This window comes from Triturus cristatus, chromosome 3_2 (genome assembly GCF_964204655.1).
Source record: "Triturus cristatus chromosome 3_2, aTriCri1.1, whole genome shotgun sequence".
Taxonomy (NCBI): Eukaryota; Metazoa; Chordata; class Amphibia; order Caudata; family Salamandridae; genus Triturus; species Triturus cristatus.
This window is the reverse complement of record NC_140584.1, coordinates 1,002,827,265-1,002,847,123: the sequence shown is the minus strand read 5'-3', so window position 1 is coordinate 1,002,847,123 and position 19,859 is coordinate 1,002,827,265. Positions and strand designations below refer to the sequence as shown.

Below are 19,859 nucleotides of genomic sequence, written 5' to 3'. Positions count from 1 at the left end.
TTGTGCTGTCTGAAGAACTGTCCTCACGTTCCTCCTTAGAAGCAAAGCACCTTCATTTAAAGCAGGCTAGGGTAATAACACGTCGGCTGTGCTTTTGTTCTATATGAATGCATTACTATTACATGCACTACTGAAACAAAGTCATTAGTACCATGTTTTAATCAAAGCATTCCATTCTTTCGGGACTTACTAGAGAAATGGAGGGTGAAGTGCTATGATTAATTGTCCGATTTAAATACACGACTGCCAGCATGTAGTATCTCCCTACTTCCTCCTTGTCTCTGCCTGCCATGCTGCAGGCCGAGTTCCTATTCCATCACCTTATGCCCTCTTGACTAATGATGTAAAGGCAGGCAAACTTCATCTCTCCGCCCACCACTTCACAGTGGTGTTGGTGATCTTAATGCGCTTCTAAAATGAATACATTGAGAACGCTGTGCCGATAGAACCTGCATCCAACTGATTGCATTACATTTATTCTGTACCTTCTGTGTACCGAAAAAGGGATAGCATGTGGCAAACCTTCACATAAGTCTTGTAACCAGAGTGTCAACCATTAGCCTGGAAGGAATAGTTAAGCCAATCACCATTTAGTACATAACACCAGTTTGTGCTTTTTCTTCCTTTTAACCAACCTTCATTTTGTATGAGGATTTTTACTCACATCAGTACTCTATCCCCGCTGCCTGTGGTCTACAAAACTGTTGTTCACACTTTCACTCTAGCGTAACATTCTTGAAGAAATGTTTCTCCGTTCCATTAACTTTGGACATTATCTCCTGCAGCTTTAGCCTTCCTTTTCAGTTTTGGCATTTGTAATTTTACGGTGCATGTGTTTTTTTGTGTGTATTACCTTATGGTTGTGATAATGTTTGTTTGGTTTTACCGTTATCAGTGATGTCAAATATTCCCCCTTAACTATCTTTGTCAAGCATATCACGATTTTATATGTTTGATATATGTTCGTCTTAGAAAACTGCAAATTGGGTTTATGTATTCCAGTTAGTTGTTTTTCAAGGGTACGCCATGCAAGTTTAATAACGGTACAGCCCTCTTGGTCACGATCATTTTGGCTGCATAAAGCTTGTTCTAATTCTAACGCTCTTTCAAATTGAGGCTGTTACATGTGTATATATATTACATGGTGCAATTGATGTTCTGTTAGTCCTCTTTTTATCTCCGGTAAGATCCTGTGTATGCTGAAACCTCAGTTACAGCAATTAGCTAGGTGTAATGTGCATGCATGATCTTTCCGCACCAAATGCGCCCTTTCCAGCGTTGGGTGTAATTCAGGGCTTACCTACATTGAACAGATTATAAGATAGTTCTGCCATTTATCTAAATTATAAGAACAGTAGGAACAAGAATTGGCCATAGAACTATCCACATTTTCAGTATTTGTATAGCTCTTCAAGCCCTGGTGGCGCAGCACCCAGGACAATGTGCTGCTTGACTAAACACTTATAAGGTCCAAAAGGCTAGACCTATTGGCTATGTCAGTGCTTGCTCCTGCATGTTTTCTGCAGTTACTTGGATGGATGCTCTAATTTTCAGCCTTTTATAAGGATCAACCTGTTAATAGGGGATACTCCAACCACCATAGAACAGTTCCAATGTGGAACCTGTACTACAGAGCCAATCTCAGCCTGCAGAACTCAAGAAACCAGTGACATTCCTTTAACCTTGCATAGTTCACACCCGTGCTTCTGAGACCTTATCTGGAGCGATATGGTTATTCATTCTTCCTCCTATAGGAAGCAGTAGCCAAACTGAGTAATATGTATTTTTTTCTAACTTGTAGGTTGGCCTGCTTTTCCATTTGTGGAATCCACGCAGCTATTTCATATGTGCATTGGGTCTTACCTAAGCTATCACCATCTGTTTCATTTTAGTGACCTCCCGCACCTATTTATTATTTTTTCAACTGATTTATGTGCATTATTCGTCAAACATTTTATTTGTTATTCCCACTTAAATCAAAGGTACCTTGATCTTAAAGGCAAGCAGCTGTTCTAGCCCCTGTACGTTCGTGTCCACCTAGATGTGATGTTTAACTTTCTCTCTCCTAGCTGTTACCTCTTTCTTCCCCTTAGAATGCCCTTCTGAATTGCCCTGGCTCTACTCAAGTTCCAAACACTTGGAGGATTCTACATCTCTTTTTTGATATATGTGTGGTATTTCAGATATTTATATGGCGATTACTTAAATGTAGCCTGTATTTTACTGTTATGTCACTCAATAAAATATATGCTTTGGTTACTTCAAAGTATTGAGTAGATCGATATCCTCATTCATATATTTCACTTAGTGAATGTTTACTATAGAAGTATTTCCTTCAAGTGTCACATTCCCTTGTATTTATCGATTTGGAGCTTCTTTCGGCTGATACTGGACTGGAATGTGAAAAAACTGTGAGCTACAGTGGTAAACAGTGCTCTATGAAACACCCATTTAAATAATGCTTCCAGTTAATCTTGCGTTGTAGAGTATTAATAGCTTGATGAATTTATTTCAGGACTGCGAAGATCCAAATCCACTAATCCGTGCCCTGGCTGTGCGCACTATGGGTTGCATTCGTGTTGATAAGATCACTGAATACTTGTGTGAACCGTTACGCAAGTGCCTGAAAGATGAGGACCCCTACGTGAGGAAGACAGCAGCTGTGTGCGTAGCCAAGCTCCATGACATCAATGCACAAATGGTAGAGGACCAGGGCTTTCTTGACTCCCTAAGAGACCTGATTGCAGACTCCAATCCAATGGTATAGTGAATTTCTTCAAAATGTTATTGTTTTATCTATGTATCATTTTCATTTCTTTAAGCATTTAGACAAATGACTGAAAAGTGACCTCTTAGTGTTCTGAAAAGAACAGAAATCCCTTGAATACATTTTTACTTCCACTCATTCATGGCCCAACTGATCTCCCCATATTTAGAAATGTGTCATCAGGTTTTGCGTGAGTTAAAGTGCCTTGGATTAAGGGGTTTAGGTTATTGTATGTATATTTCTCTCTCAGTCCACCTCAAACACTCCTATAAGTGAGCTAACCTATCTTAATCTGTCACTCCCTGCGTAGGACACATGCACCATGTTTAGCAATTCTTGAGTAGGAGGGAGTGTTGCTATGCTATGTAAGAGAAGAGTTGATCTTAGCTAGACAAAGAGAATGTTGGGATTGGGAATGGGGAGAATGTTTGAATCATTCAGCATTCCATCCATCATTTGGTGCAGTTGCACTTTTTGCCCTAAGTGGGACGGGTATGCCCAGACGTTGGTCCCTTGCTCACTGTGCCACTGGATTCAAGTTAGTCTGGCTGATGAAGGGTGACATACCCCGAAACCGGTCCCAGGATGCTTGTTTCCGGTCCAGTGAGGACCTGGCTTGGCAGTTCGGTCTGGACTGTTCCCATGAGGTACTGGGTCAAGACTGATTTGCATATGGCTGGGTCCAAACTAGGGTGGCGTAGTGGGCAAAAGAATGATGGATTTAACCCAGATTCCTTGACCGGAGAAGGATTTTTGAATCATTCAATATCCCGACCATAATTTGTTGCAGTTACAAAGAAGCAAACCATGCTACTTTAAGTTAAGAGTTTATATCTTCCCAGATTTTCAGTTTTTTTCTGTTATTCATTTTATTGCCTTTTTCAATTCATCACAAAAAAGAGGAGTCGTTTTCCTGCTGGGATATCCAGTACATTGGTTACCATCAATTTCCTCCGCTGAATATATTAAGCAAAATGGATTCGGTACAACATTCATTGCCACGTGACCTTTTTTAGTTTCCCACTGTGCCCACTTAAACAAGCCACTTTGTGCCTCACTTCTTCGTAAGCGGTATAGACTAACTGGAGATGTCCAGTTAGTCACCCAACTCTTGGTAGAAGGGGGTATATCTTTAGCTACATACCCTGTATCCTTTCCATGCCTGTTGAACAGCTGACCGATGAGCACTGACACCAAGATATTTTCCTATCATAATTTGATGGTAATGCGATCAAATGACATATTAAAAAAATACTATGAAAGGGAAAACAAAGAAAATGTGTAATAAGTAATACTGGTGTACCTGTGTTTTGGTAATTTTACATTATGACAAGTTTGTCCTCTAAAATGCAGGGAACTGTTGAAGAAGGAAGGCAGGTGGACTGAATCTCTACTTAGATAATGCATGATAAGCATATAGGGAAGGATGCTCCACTCAACCTATTTAAGAGCAAAAAACCAAGTGCGAGATGGATACATTGTCACTGAGACTTTTCGAGGGATTGGATACTGCTGTAAGCTGGAACACCAGAGAAGCATGAGACACAGAGTCCCGAAAATTAACAAAATGTATCTTTTTCCCATGAAAGGTTTAAGATCACAATACCTCAGGTGTAGACAACAATGTCTGTGAAAGCTGATATGTAGGGCTAAGCAGGAATAAACAGCTAACTGCAGGTATCAGTTTGCAACTGCAGGTACGTCTTGATATCTAAAATCATTCAGACCCTGTGAATTTACAGCTACATGCATATCCTTACAACCAGCATTTTCTGAAGACTAGTGCCAGCAAGAAGAAGTGAACAGGCGATAAAGGCTGAGAATAATTAATGCATGTGAATCTATGAAAGATGCAATGCTAGTGAATTTTTACCATCTAGAGACTGAAACACTTATACAAAACTGCATTGTCCTTGTTGAAGCATTTGCTGCATAAAGAAAACATTTGGGGCCAGAGCCTGTTCAGAGTCTGTTCACAAAAAGTGACCAACAATTGTGCACTTACTTTTTGCAAAAGGGCTCTGAATTTGCAAACTGGCCTATACACTTGTAGTTTTTTGTGTGTGCAAAGTCACTACTCGCACAGGTTTGCAGAATGACCTGGCCCGCTGCCTACTACCCCTGAGGTTACCGACCAGATTCACGAATGGGAAGGGGTCTTGTAGTTACTGCTTCCCTTTCGCGAATGAGTTAGCACCTCCTTTGAGGAGTCTGTTACAGATCAAGGGTTTGTGACTAGAATTGCAGTCCCACATTGTTAACACATGCAATACCAAATCGCAATTTGCAAGAAATTTCACGCCCCTACCAAATTGCTTTTTGGTATGGGGGAGGAGGAGAAAAGGGGGGAAGAGGTTCACAAAACCTATTTCACGAGTCAGAAATACTTTCCTCTCTCGGAAAATGGGTTTTGTACATAACAAATAGGGATTTTGTAGTCACAAAGGCAAACGATTCTTGTGAATGGCAGTGTTTTTGATGGCCATATCCTTTAGTACATCTGGCCCTATATTATAATACTGCTGTTGGATATTAAAACGGGATGGTTGAGGCTCGTTCAATTCCTCAGATGGGTGATAATGATTGTCTAAAGTTTCAAATTAGCTACAGGGGTTACTATTCTAGTATTCCTCTAATCGGTGACCCTGCAGCAGGCAAGCATGTTTTCAGTGTTTCTCTGGTTTAATGTTTGTTCTGCAAATGGCTGAAACAAACGTATATGATGTAGTCGCTTGTTTGCAGTTGAAGAGTGGCAATGCCTCATGCTCAAGCCTTCCAGCTTCCCTTCATTACAATGTAAGTACTGCCCTTGGGATATGCTGGTGGTTGCCCCTTTTCTCAAAGCCCACTGCATTCGCTAATTCATTATGAAGACTTTTTCAATAACTGAGATGGCGCTCTCTCCCTGTGTGTCTGTCATCCCCCACCTTCCAACTTCACTAGCTCCCCATCCTGCCTTGCTACCTTTAGGGGAATTACTCTGCTGTGTAAAGTTGTCTCAAAAGCTGCGTAGATTCTCAAGTTTAGCACAAGACCGCCCTTAGGAGAGGTCACAATGAATTGAAGGGAAGTAGAACTTCCTGGCTGTAATGAGATGCATACTGTGATCAAATCTGAATGTTGGCTTGATCCTTTCAGGCCAACCTGCTAGTAGAATCGGAGTTAAATCTCATCCGTTACCAGAATTAATTGAGTGAGCTTTAAATCGTGATTTTTTTTTTTTTATATATCAGACGAAGCATACATATTCATAGTGAGGCTACTATAATAAGTCTTTCTTCCGCACCCTCTCTTGCAAACCAACAAAGGAACATACCTGTATATTTTTTCTAGTCTTCTATCTGACACTGAATTAACGTTTTTACACCATCATAGTACAGACTTGCATAAGCTGTATGAAAGAGAGTGTATGACTACTTTAAGTATAGTGCATGTAGCTCAGCAGGAGTTTAGGAACCAAGGGCCCTTAATAGAGAAACAGGAATATATTCGGCATACGGACATCTCCCTACAAAAGTAGTACCATTTGCATATTTTTGCTCTAACAATGCAATTCATGTTAGTGTTACCATACAGCAATTGTAAAATCCCTTGCATTCAATTCTCAATACGTGTATGCATAAAATGATTAGGTAACCAAGTCCACTGTATGCAATGGCAGTCAATAGGCTATAAATTGGCTTCTAACCAGATTGTGATTTCGATAGTTACTGGATTAATCACTTGCATAATCAAGGGGTTCAGTGGCATTGGAGGGTGCTGGGTTTTCAAATTCAATGCTGAAAAGAAAATCATTATCCGCTTCTGCGATTCACCTCTACAACTGGCGTCTGTGCGTTACTTCTAGTGTAAGCCTGTGAGTTGCTGGAGATGATGCTGTATTTTTCATTGAAACTGTTGAGGGGTTTACCTTGTGCGAGAGGTTACATCATTGAAGAAGATCAAAGAGGCACCTTGCCAGTCAGAAAGTGTGGTTAATGACAAAGGGTTCACATATTAACACAAAACCTGCATGAAATGGTTCACACTTTTATATGTAGCTTCTAAGCTCAGCGTGTTTTACTGTGCTTAAATTATCGGTCTCAAAAACCATAAATAATAAAAATCGTTCCAGAATGTATTTAACAAGCTCAATCTGTGTACGGGTTGTATTTCAAGGAAACCTTCTGTATTTCCCAGAAGACTGAAGATTTACTGCCAGCACCTAGAAGCAAACTGGGTACACCTCTAAAGTAGAAAGACATAGTGTAGAATCTGGCTTGCTGTCTCATGAGCCATTCTAGCAGGATTCCAGGAAAGAAGATGGCACCGAAATTGCAGACTATGAGAAAATATTTTGCTTTAAGATTCACCCTACTGTTAACAAAATGGAACCATTTTTAGATACTAAAGCACAAAAGGAAAACCTGGTATCTTGCCTAAATACCTGTTGCGCCATAGAAATTTGTTTTGTAACTTTTTGTTTTCAGGTTTTATCTAGGCAGCAATTACAGTGTAATGTGGCATATGAAATGTCACAGTTATACCACAAAGTAGATCCCACTTAAAGCTATAGCAGTGTGGAAAATACAGGTTGTAGTACAATGATATGCTCAGAGTATGCCAATTAAGCCTCCGAACCATATGGGATTCAAACGTATTCGTATACTCTGTCCATAATATAGGTTCAAGACAGATCAGTGTGCCTGGCAAAGTATGCACAAAGTGGTTCCCTGTAGGACAGTCTACTTAATTGCTTAATGGATCGTGGATGCCTGCACCTCTGATTGTGTGCTGTACATAGCTAGATCTTTCAACCAGTCCTCAAACTGCTAGGAATTACTTTTACCCAGGTCATAGCAACTCTGAGCTTGCCCAACAGCATAGCCATTGTGATTACGTTCCTGGACTATTATGAATGTCTGAGAAGAGACCTGAATGGATAGGATTACATTATCAACTGCACCCAACACCTTCCACTCCCCCACCATTGCACCTCTCCAAGAACTCTAAAATAAAATATGAATTGAGCACCAGACAGTCCTATACCAAATGCATAAAGTCTGCATCTCACGCACCGTTGGTTGGAGCCTGTGGCCATGCCAAACTGCCTCATGCCAGTAGGCCTGTAGTATGTATTGTTAATATATTTAAAATGTATTGATCTAAACTTCCCATTAGTTGAAATTTCTTTCGTCTGTTGCAGCAAGATGACCACTGGGCATCCGTGATCTCTTAGCCGAATTCCTGAGCCCATATAGCCCTAGACTGAAGCTGCTCAACGTTGACTCATTCATTATGCTATTGTACATTGTTGTGATAAACCTATAGGATAGGAGTGTGTAATGATCAGGGTGAACAGATTCCACTCCTTGAGTCGATCAGGCAGTGTATGGAAAATCTGATCTATCGTTCGCCAAATTTTCTGATGTATCAAATCATCAAGGGATGTGCATGTCGCTCTGTCTAGGTATTCCACAAGAGACTTGGACTTTTTGTTAAGAAATAGTTCCTCCAGTGCGCCATGGTACCTATTCTAAAGCGGTCTAATCACTTCTGTATCCTTGCTAACTTTAGAGGATTATTAATCATGGGGCAGCTCAGAGAGTAAGTCTCACTCACCCCACCCAGTGCAGCCAACCTGGACTATGCCCAGATAGTACACTTTACAGTGTGGATCCCTGCTAGGTCTCTGTGGTTTTGCATCATAGCGGTGGTGAGGGGGACTGGGCTGGCAAGCCGCTTCTCGAGTTCTCTCCAGTGGTCATGTAAAATCACTGATGTGCAAATAGCACTTCGACGATAAGATAATAAATGTAGAAATTTGAGGTGGCTAACCCACACTCTTCATAGGACAACTGTAATTTATTTCGTGCTGTTTTGGGCTGCCGCCTGCTCATGCATATCTAACCATAAGCGACCTGAGCTGATAAGAAAATGGTCTGGAATGGGAATATTCTAGAACAGAAATTGTATTCCCCTACCATATGGATAAAGCCTGCCTCCAATTCCCCACATCAAGGGCATGCAGTCGCACAGCCATGGTACATTTTTCCAAGCTTCATGGAAGTTAAGTATATTCTATGCAGTGCAATGAATTGTACCAGCCAAAACCTTGCATTACTAGGCACATTCTTTACATGTAGGCATACTTACATCCAGTAATTAGTCTCAATGGGATTGTCACTATCTCCCCTCTACTGCTTTCTCACCTGAAGTTGTCTTTCTACCTCATCTTCTTTTAGGGCCCTATACAAATTGGAGACCAACTGCCTGCCTTGTGCCAAGATCAGCAGCCATGACTTCTGAAGCTTTAATAGCGTCTGGAATGTCTTTCTGTATATCCCAGGCTATTTTGGTTAGCTTTGCTTAGTGCACAAATTTGCCTTGCTCAGCACAAAACGCCTCTCGGACCTCTCACTAGCGTATAGATCTCATATTTCACATCCCTTCTTCTTCACTGGACCATAGACCCACATTGCCCAATATGGTTAGTGTTACAGACTCCATATATCCATATCCGATTCAAATGGTGACCTCTATAGGACTTTCTTCACTGCTTATTCCCGTCCTCTGCTTAGCAGATAGATTAAATATGGAAAATGCGGTAGGATGGTACGCCCATTCATAATCAGTACTCCTAACCAATATTCCCTCCGTTTCTTCTGTGTGTGGCAGTGAAGGGTCTCCCTGCACTGCAGCCAAGGTTGTGTGCGTTGAAGGCATGCAATCACTCACTCACTTTGCAAGCGATGCAGTGCATGAGCTACCAAAGTCCAATAGGTTCTGCCACTTTAAATAAATGTAAAGGGCATTTTGACTCTTATTTGCATGAAATATTCATATTTAAGTCAGATTTATTATACACGAACATGTTCATACCAGTATACTATGACATTTAATCCACCAACACCTGCATTACCCAGGCACATAAATTACAGAACTCATTAAGTAAATATACCTTGAGTAGTGTGAGAAGAGAGCATTTTGTTTCTTGCCATTGCAAAACATGTATTTTTTACAACAAGACTACAAACGCTAGAATGCAGAGTAAAAAGAAGGTTTGGATGAGCTAGCAATACCTGATATTGGGCAGCAGGAGGTGAGCTAGCCATGGTTTGACATTGGACAGCAACAAATCTGTCTCTGTTGCCTGGAGCTCCAACATAACTCTGAGTCATGTGAAAAGTGCAGCTTTTCAAGCATGCCATGGTCATGAAGAAGTTAAAGGTGAAGCTCTTCAAGGCACGAACATAGGATGACAGCCGTACTCTAGGTCATTCCATTATACCGGGGGAGTGATCTCATCGTCAAAGCCGATTATGGTAGAGATGCGTCCTGTTTTCTACTTAGATTTTCTATCTCCGGGCCCAGAGAATCCTGTTTTCTACCTAGATTTCCCAACTTCCTCAACCTTCCCTGGCTCACTCCCAGAGAGCCTAGTGGTACAGGCTTACTCTTTCTCCTAGCAGAATCCTGAATCTTTCCTCTCGTCTCTCCGAGAGGTAGTCTGAGGACCGGGGCAATGAGGAAGAAGGTATTCTTTTCGGGGAGACTTGTTCTTTCACTTTTAGAATGCTCCTTGCCTTCTGGCCTGTTACTTTCATGATCTTTAGGAAATTGAAAAATGAATTTTCCGAACCTTTCTGATCACCTTTGGGGCCATTTTGCAGAAGTGTTGCAAGATGTTCAGGGCAAAGCCAAAGAGAACCTCTTCTCCTTTGACCCACATACTGTGGAATGGGTGGTGAGGTCCATGAGCATCTTTACTGCCACGCATCACTATACCCGGATGCACTACACTGGCTGTGTGGTGGTGTCCAGTATATTCTTTTGAACATTCCCTTTGATGATCATGTTTTTGGCAAGATGGCTGGCTTGCCCTTGGAGTATTTTAAACTGGGTCATGCCATTGCTTTTCAATGCATTTAAATGTTCTGATGTACTAAAGTGAAACGCTTCCTTATATTAAAGAAATATGCTTTTTGGAATTTTGGAGACTTTTTCATATTTTTGTATGATGTTTGCTGCATAATTTACATGCCACACAATATCAGCACTTAGCTCGTGCACAGGCTCTTAGAGCCAAGACAGAACCTTCCCTTGGACTGCCCTGCTAAATTGTTGACCCTCCTACATCTAATACTACTTTGTCAATATCTCGACAGCAGTGTGTCCCTACACTCAGCTCCCTACACTCTCCTCCCTTGACACTGCGCTGCAACTGCTGTGTACTGGAAATCTATGGACTTCAAATGGCTATATTGATGGTAGCAATCAGAAAACGTTAAGCAGCAAATGAGAAGTTGTGGCGTGCACACTGCCCCTACTATCCCCAGTCTGGCAAGCGATAGCCAGCCCACAGAATACCTCAAAGACTAGCTTAACCTGCCAAACACAGTGTTTAGATTAACTATCGGCCAATCCAAATGATACCAGCACCCCGACTCTTGGACTCTGTACTCAAATATCCAAACCAATTACAGGCGGCTGATCTTTCAGGTACCTGACAACCACCCACTCCCCTTGGAAAATGATCCACCCAAGCAGCCTTGAGAAGGCACCTCGAGGGACATCTACCTGTTCCCACTACACTGTGGAAAACAAGATGCGTCCCTTCCCTCTCCAGCAAAGAGCAGCTGGCTATTCTGTGGGCTTTTAAGTGCCACGTGCATAGAAACAGTATAGTATAATGTGAACCAATCACTGCAATGCCATGTTAACTGCAGATTGTGAGCTGCACAAATGGCAATACAAAAAATGACATAAGAGCAGAGCGCGAAGACACCGGTTCGTCATACAAGCTGGGGGACAGAGGTGCAGTTTTCACTGTAGTTCGTATTTGTATTGTTTTATCACCCACTGTATTGTGTTTTGAGAAGTCTTCTATGCAGAGTGACCATCAGCTTTATTGCAGCTCAGATTGTATGTTGATGTTTTCAAGGTGATGTCTATCGTTTTTTTTCTTTCCCCGTGTAAAATGCTAAAAAGCTGCCCTTTACTCCATGCAGCGCTGCGCTAATGAAGCACAATAGGTACTGATCATGTTCACCTGAATTCATTCATACAGCTAAAGACGCAATTTTAAATAAATACATTAAAAAAACACAAATAAATGTATGACTTATCAAAACGAAAATATAAAAAGATGAAGACCCACATACTCACAGCGCAGCGAGCGCCTCTGCTCACTGCCCAATCTGCTTTGGCTATCTCACCTTCTGACTTCGCTCGTCCTCACAGTGTTCCTTTAACATTCTTGTTAAAATACCATATATATATAAACCGCAACAAATACGTTGGCTAGTTTATGCTTCTTTCAGAATAACGCCGTTAGGTGCAACTCTTACCACCAAAGGCCTCAAAGGCCCCCGAGTGCCCCCCACTTCTCTAAAACCGCTCACGGAGCGCGCGGGAGTGCCGGCATGCAACAATATACATTTTCAAGTCGCTCTTTTCAAATGAACAGTTGACAAAGTCCCTCTTTGTTCATGTTCGAGAACTTGGGCGCTTTTAAAAGGAAAGATATGGGCACACAGACGTTCACCCTGATTGGAACATAGCTCCCACCGGAGTTGTGGAGCATCTGGCCACCAGTAGTTACTTCTCCCAGTTTGCCCTCTGTTCAAGCTACCTAACTGCATGCTGCACTTTGACATATGTACAGTTCATATCCGGCTGTCCTAGTCCCCCTTATTGTCAATGTTTCCAGTTTCACCCTACTTCCTTACTCCTCCCAAACCAGCCAGATCAGAAACCCATTCTGCTCTCTGAACAGCTTCTGTTCCAGTGGTGCATGGAGTTCTGCATCTCAAACTTGAGAGGAAAACCATTGCACGTCCTACATAACTTAAAATATGAGCATAGGTTCAAAATTAGAACTATACACCAGGAGTGATAAACAGCCAGTGTAACAGTGCAATAATTAGGAAGGAGAATTGGTCGTAAAATCAGAGAGTAAAAAACAAAAAAATCAAACGCCAATTTAAACATTTAAAGTAAGCCAAACTAGAGAAAGTCCTTTGGAATGCCCTGCCTTTCTTCCCACAGGGGTCGGTCAGCTGCTAGGCGAAAGCTTTGGCATACCACGACCCCTCCAAGTCAGCAGAAGTGTCTCCTCTGATTATGTTAGGAAACAAAAGGTTGTATATAGGAAATGGTATCCTTGCCTCGGGCTGAGATTGTGATCGATCTGCCATTGTTTGTATTTCACAGATAGCTGCATCACCATATGGATGTAATATGAAACACATTTGTGTCACTCAAGTGAGGGCCTTGTCCCTAATGTCAAGGTAGTGCAATAATGTGCTAACAAAGTGTTCTGTGTCAGCAAGGCCAGCGTTTCCAAGAAACTAGTCCAAGAGTCACTATGCAAATGTGTGTCAAAGGTCGATGTGGCAAAGGAAAGGCAAATTTAGGAAAGGACCGTGTGCATGTAAAAATTCATACTAATTCCTACAAGGCCTAACTCTGACACATGACACCCACTCCTCGCACAAGTATTTGAATTTATTTATTAACTGTACAATGAATTAAAATCATTACAGTAAAAAACAAAAACGAGCGGATAAAAGAATAGTCACAGTAAAAGTATGGAGGCATCAGATAAAGTTTGGATGATATACCATCCCCCATCCCTACGGCGCCCACTCAATCAGCCAGCGCCAGTGGTCATTGTTGTGAGTCCTTGCACAAAGTTTCTTGGGCACCTGCATAAACCTTGGTAATTTTCTACTTCAGTAATCTATAGGCCAAACTCCTTGGCCCTTCCATTGAGAGCCATGGATATGGTGCAGTCTCAGTAGGACTGGTGAGTAGGTGCAGGGCTCTGCTTGTTTGGGGGAAAAGCTGCTTGCACAAGTGTTGCCTAAGAAAGCTATCTAAAGCAAACCAATACCACAAAAATGTTAAAAGTGTATATGATAAAAAGGTGATATTGTATTTAAAATCAGGCTTTGGAGGCCCAAGCTATAAAAACGAGAGGCAATTTAAAATAAATACGGAAGCTAAAAAACAGACTTAATTAAAACGTCCCTACCGCACGGAGATCCAGATGTTTACATGTTCCGAGTGGCAGGTAAAACATCGCTAATCCCAGCGTCCGCAGAAGACGTTCCCATAGGCACACCTCAGAGCAGTTTGATTGAGCACTATGTTCCCATCCAACACTCACAGCAGCTGCTGAGGGAGTGTATGCAGCCACCTGATGTTCAGTTGAAGCAGATCTAAGATCCAAACGAATAGGCGCGAAAGCAACCCAGGGTAGCTCATAGAACACGAACCAGGAGTAGAGGTATCCGCAGGGGACAACTGAACAAATAGGCCTTCAGTGAGTCCATCAGCATGTTTAAGCCCGAAGGTTCAACTAACTGTGATCCCAAGCACAAGTCTAGGGCACACTCGTAAGGGCGCCAGAGGCAGCGGATCACAGGCTCTATGCAATGAAGCCTTATAGGCTGGAAATATTGGAACCAATGCTTATCCAGTTCTTGAAGCAGAGGAATGCCAAAGAAATGCATCATGTGTTTGCGAAACAGTTGGACGTGAGGCAGTGCCAGCTCCATTTGAACTTGAATCGGGACAGCCATTGCGGAGAAAGAACACTATAAGCACTATTCCTGCAATTAGGAGCAGGACCAGCGGAATACCTCCAAAAATGCTTCCAAGGACGTAGTGGAAGAAGGATGGAATAATTCCAAACACTGTCTGGAAGGTGCTGACCAATCCAGAGCCTATGCTCCAATGCAACCCTACTATTCCATTTGTATTAGACATATTAAAAATAGTGTGGACCAGCTCCCAAAATGTCGTGGGAAGTTAGTGCGGAGGAGTTCCTGTATCCGAAGATAAACGTGCTACCTGAAGATCAAATGTCTCCTTGGCCAAAGTTAAGGCCACATCTTTCTGAAATAATAAGGCTTTCAGTTTGCCCAGGGTGTCAAAGCGCACTTTAGAAAGATTAATTGAAGGCCACAGCATATCCTCCCTAACTACACAAGCAGGTGGAAACAGGACTTGTGTGCAACCTGTCACAGTGGAAGAGACAGTCACCATATCTGCAACCCCTGGTTTCTTTCAACAGCACCCTTGATTGTTCAACATCAGGTTACTCCCATTCGAGAACAGTCTGAGAGCCAGACGTATCATAGCCGCAGGAGACCCTTTCAAGTAGCAAGACAGGTTTGCTATTGACGCATTGCATGACCCATTCAACAAAACGTCCTTGCACACCATTGACCTGCCTAAAGTATTCTTGCAGTCCAAACTGCTGAGAAAAAGTGTCCTTATTCCTACACTGGAATGTGAAAGGAAGTTCCCATTGTTCATGTATGAACCCTTCACCTAACCCATCATATCTGCCCACTTGATGGTGTTGTAGACTGTACTGAAAGTGGAATGTTGATATTGGCAGTGTAATGTACCAATGGATTATCCAATCCGAGAATGCTATCTCAGCACCAGTAGAAGGTAATTTATCAAGCATTTCAATTTGTAACCGTGTATTTTGCATCTTTTTGAACCATATCTATCTGTTGATCAGAAAGATGGTAAAGTGAGAACAGATTTGTAGTGTTAATGTATCACCAAGGCATGTGGCCTGAACTCAATGTTTGCAGTGTGTAGCTTAACAATAGCCCTAACCTAAGTTGGGACTGCCCATGTTGTAATGAAGACCAATCTTGCTGGAGTACATCTATTGTTAATGAGACAATGTTACATAAAGAATAAATTCTAGATGATAAAGTAGTCATACCGTCTTCCACTACTGCAAGCACCTGTTCTAACTTGGCCCTGTCAATTACACACACAATTTCAGCATCTTCTTGTTGAGATATTTACCATACCTCGTTATAGACAGCATACAGAAAGTGCTTTTTATGTGGTTTCCGAAGGACCTAACTAGAAAGCTCGTAAGTCCAAGGCATCAGATAAAAGAGACAAGTGTTGTTGTCCCTGGGACAGTGTAGAGGTTTTTAGCCAAGCAAGGCACAACATCCCAACACTGTAAGTTGTTACCACCCCGAATGCCTACTCTGTACATATTGCATGTCAGGCTTGTGTGCTGTAAATCCCTTGAAATTACCCAGGAATCTATGTTGACACCTGTTGGTGTCCAAAGGCCGTATTAACCATGCCTTACAATTGGGGTCTGACGAGTTATATCTACTCTTACACAGTATAGAGTCAATAGTTGTTTCATCATACTGTGTTAACTGCTTCCTGTTCTCAAACCATGTAAGAGCGGAAACCCATAGCGTGTTCAAATCTTTACTTTTTGCTAAGCCAAGACACGTCATCAGTTACACAGTTGTGTTCAGACAAATCATCTGTAGTGATATTAAACAGGCCCTAAATAAAGCCTCAGTTCCCTGAACTTGACAGTCTTTTGTCTACCAGATAGATTTTGCATCTATTGTGTCCCTCCAAAAGTCGAAATCCTGTGTAGAGAGTTGGGAAAGGAAAGAAGCAGAGTAGATCAGCTTAGTGTCAGTTAACATATTTTTCTTTCCTGGTTATGGTACAAGCCTATAATAAAATGAGGCTGGTTCAGATGTGTCATAACCAGAAAAATAGGCAAACATTTGTGCAAACTCTTTTTGAACTACCCTTTGGTGGTGTAGGGCAATGTTCCCATTGATTAAAGTTAAACACTTCATGTGTTGTACTAGCCTTGTGTAAAAAAAATGATGACCATAATGTTTATAACAGAACATCTCATCGAAATTGGCAGTACCATCTTAAAACTCATTAGAAGTAAACACAGTAGAATGTTCTAGACCTTATAACATTTCATATAACGTATCAATATCCCAATCAGCAGAAATAGTAGTGGGGGTGATAATGTCATTCAAGGAAACTTTAAACCAATGTAAAATTAGTAAAAGTTAGGTGAGATCATACACATCAAATGATACCATATCCTATACAATCCCATCTGGTACTGGAACAGCTGAAATGTTTATCAGGGACAAGTCTCTTAGTTCACGGTGTGATGCGTGTGGTTTCAGGACAAGTTCACAGTGTATACTGTAAAGCATTCTGAGACAAAATGTCCATTTAAGAGAAGGAACACCGTTACAAAATCAACCCAAAGGATGAGGAAAAGTAATGCTATTGTAATCCAAAGGTGTAGCCATGGAGTAACAAAATATCCTTTTCAGCCAATGATAGAAAACCTGCACCATCAATGTGAACTGCAGGGGCGGTGGGGGTGGTGGAACCTCCGATGCATCTGAGGAGAAGTCAGCAAAATCAATGAAGTATCCAGATGCTGTCCTGTTTCTCTTTGGTAGCTCAGCAGGTTGTGTTGAACTTGACGCTGTTTTGATCTGCAGTGCATTTATGTAGACCTTGTTCATTTCTGGATTTCGAATAGAAATCTGTGTTTCTGTATTTGTAGATTGCACAGTAGTAGTTGTTTTTGAAACCGGTAGAAAACGTACTTTATTATTGTTTACCACAGTCTCAAGTTGTAGAGTTCAGAATTCATTTGCAATTAAAGCAACCATCTGAACGTCCTTTAGGGTAGCGAGAGGAGATTGGTAGTTACCCAGGAGTCCACGCAGCCTGTTTAGAATCATCCACATAGTGTGGCTTGATCAGATTGATAGAGACAAATCTTTTGTCGTGGCATCCGGCAAGGGGCGGAAGAAGTACAGTCTGTGTACCTTCAAAAGCCAGGACAGGCACAGGCTCTTTTTTGTCCACAATCTTTTCCCTGATCTTTGGATCCTGCCGGATTTGGATATTACTTTGTTTGTCCCGGGAATCATTCGGCCAAATGTTCATTGATGTTAAACGGTGTTTCTGCCGCCACTGTACTGGGACTATCTAGTTTTGGGACTCCCATCTTAATCTCAAACTGGATTTCATAGGGAGTACGACCACCCAGGTACTTTCTTGGCATGTTATACAAAATCCTCTGGACCCCATATAGGTGATGGACCCACCTGGGACCAGAACCTAGTACACTTTCTGTTAAAGGCTGCTTTAAGTTCAGTTTTTTCCTCTCTGCGACTGTGTTTCCCTCGGGATGGTATGGCAATGAGAAACAGAGGGTTACACCTAAACTTTCCATGGCCTCTTTGTAAGCCCGAGGGCTAAACTACGGGCCTCAGTCTGAATGTAATGTGCCAACTGCGTATGTCCCGATAGAGTTTTGCAGATCCTTTATTACAGCTCAGGCTGTGGCCACACCCACAGGAATTGAGAGAAGGAATCCACTGCCACCAAGATATACTCGTAAGCCCCGTGTGATGATAGGGGGCAGCAGTGGTCCCGATATACACAAACCAATGGCTTATTAGAGAGGTGCCAGGGGTGAACTTGCCATGGTGGATCCCTCCATCTTTTGACAGATGTCACATCTCAGGACGGAGTCCTTGGTCTGTTTGTAAAGACCTGGCCATCATTAGCATTGCTGCAATAGTGAAATTGTAGCAGCCACTCCTGTGTGGGCACAAGCCAGACTCTCATGCGCAGCCAGTATTAATCCTAGCCTGCGATCATTGTTTGGTATTACTTTGTCCTCCAGCTCCTGGAATCTTGGCCTATGGTATGTTTTGTGCATCTAGCTTGGAGGAGTACTTGAGTGGAAAGGCTTTCAGCAGGTGTTTGTCATTACGGGCAGCGCTGAGAGCCACCATTATGTCTTTGCCTATCCTCGTACTTGAAGGAGGTATAGCAGCAACGGCAGCAGTATGAACTGTCGCCCTTGCAGCTTCGTCAGCCAATTAATGCCCTGCAATGTGCACGCTAACACGTTGATGACTCAATGTGTGTATAACATAAGCCCGTGGCAAGCATTCTTTCAGCTTGGCCACATGTTCGCAAAGCAACTTGTGCTTCACTTTGCAGTCTTTCGAAACCCTGAATTCATTCTGACTCCAATAATGAAAATACTCATAAGACTGCACACAGCAAAACAAATCACACACAAGGAGTATGAGGAATCCAGCATCCATATTCTGTAGGGTCAGTACTAAAGGCTTAAGCTCTGCCAACAGTGCCATGCAATCACCAAGTGATTGCGTGTAGATTTTTTCTGAATGGAATGTTCCAAGGTGCATACGTCCTTTTACAACAGCGCATGCGGCTGAATATTGCTGTTTTGTCCCTACAACAGGATGTGCAGTACCATCAGTATAAATGATGTAGTCATAGCGATCTTGAGACATAATTTCAATAGAAAGAGGATATTCTTGCTCATACTGGAGAAATGCTTGTGTTTGAAATGTAAAGTCAAATCTGTAATCTACATCTGTTGCAGTGAGGGAATTTGCCCATTGTATCCATCTTGTATGTCGAGCTTTTTCGTTTCCCTGGTGCCGGAGCACGTTCTCTCACCACAGCAGTCTGAACTGCAGTTAGTATTTTCTCTGCAAGACGCATCTCAGTATTTGCATAGAGATGCGATTTATATGCAGTCAGTACTGTCACCTTCATTGAACGTGAAATATGTGTATTCTGATGTACCCGCGATCACATGGATCACCAGGTTTGTTGTGTTCACACGTGTGTGTAAATGTTTGGAAGCTATCATGTCAGCAGGGTTGGAATGTAAGATTTCGGTGTGTTCCAGGGTCCACTGTGTCCCTTAAAAATCTGGATGTATAAGGTCGTTGATAGTATTACCCGTTCTGCATAGTTCGAAATGTATGTTCTGCCAAAATGTAGAAACCCTAATCTGGGTTGCAGTATTTTCAGAGTCGTTGGAGGTCGGAGTAATGCAACATTTTCGAAAAAATGAGTCGCAAGGCTTTTGCCTTCACTTGACAATTCGTAGCCCCCCAAAAAAAGACACTTAGGGGGCCAATTTTTGATATTTTGAAATTTGAATCTGTAGCCCAAATGATGCGGTCCACTTTGGTCAAGTGCTCCGTCAGGTCATTGTCAGTTAAGCATATGTCATCAACATATGATAATGCCTGATCTTCAAAGTTTTCTAATAATCCTGTGACTCTGGCTGAAAACAGCCAGGGGAATATCTTATATCCCTGATATCCCTGAGGTAAACAGCAGAATTGTTTTTGTGAAACTAGCGCCGTGAAGGCAGTCAAATATCTGCTTCCAGGCACTATATTTTGACAGAAGAATCCATTTGAGATATCTA

The 19,859-nt window shown here is 42.0% G+C and overlaps 1 protein-coding gene across 2 annotated transcripts in view; it reads left to right on the top strand.

The window, feature by feature from the left end:
• The window catches only part of AP2B1 (adaptor related protein complex 2 subunit beta 1), a 575,856-nt gene that overhangs the window by 174,478 nt on the left and 381,519 nt on the right, over nt 1-19,859 (top strand). For both annotated transcript variants that reach the window (XM_085649631.1, XM_085649630.1), the window contains exon 5: nt 2,516-2,761. In XM_085649631.1, the coding sequence (XP_085505757.1) occupies nt 2,516-2,761 (246 nt within the window). The remainder of the gene's footprint in view (nt 1-2,515; nt 2,762-19,859) is intronic.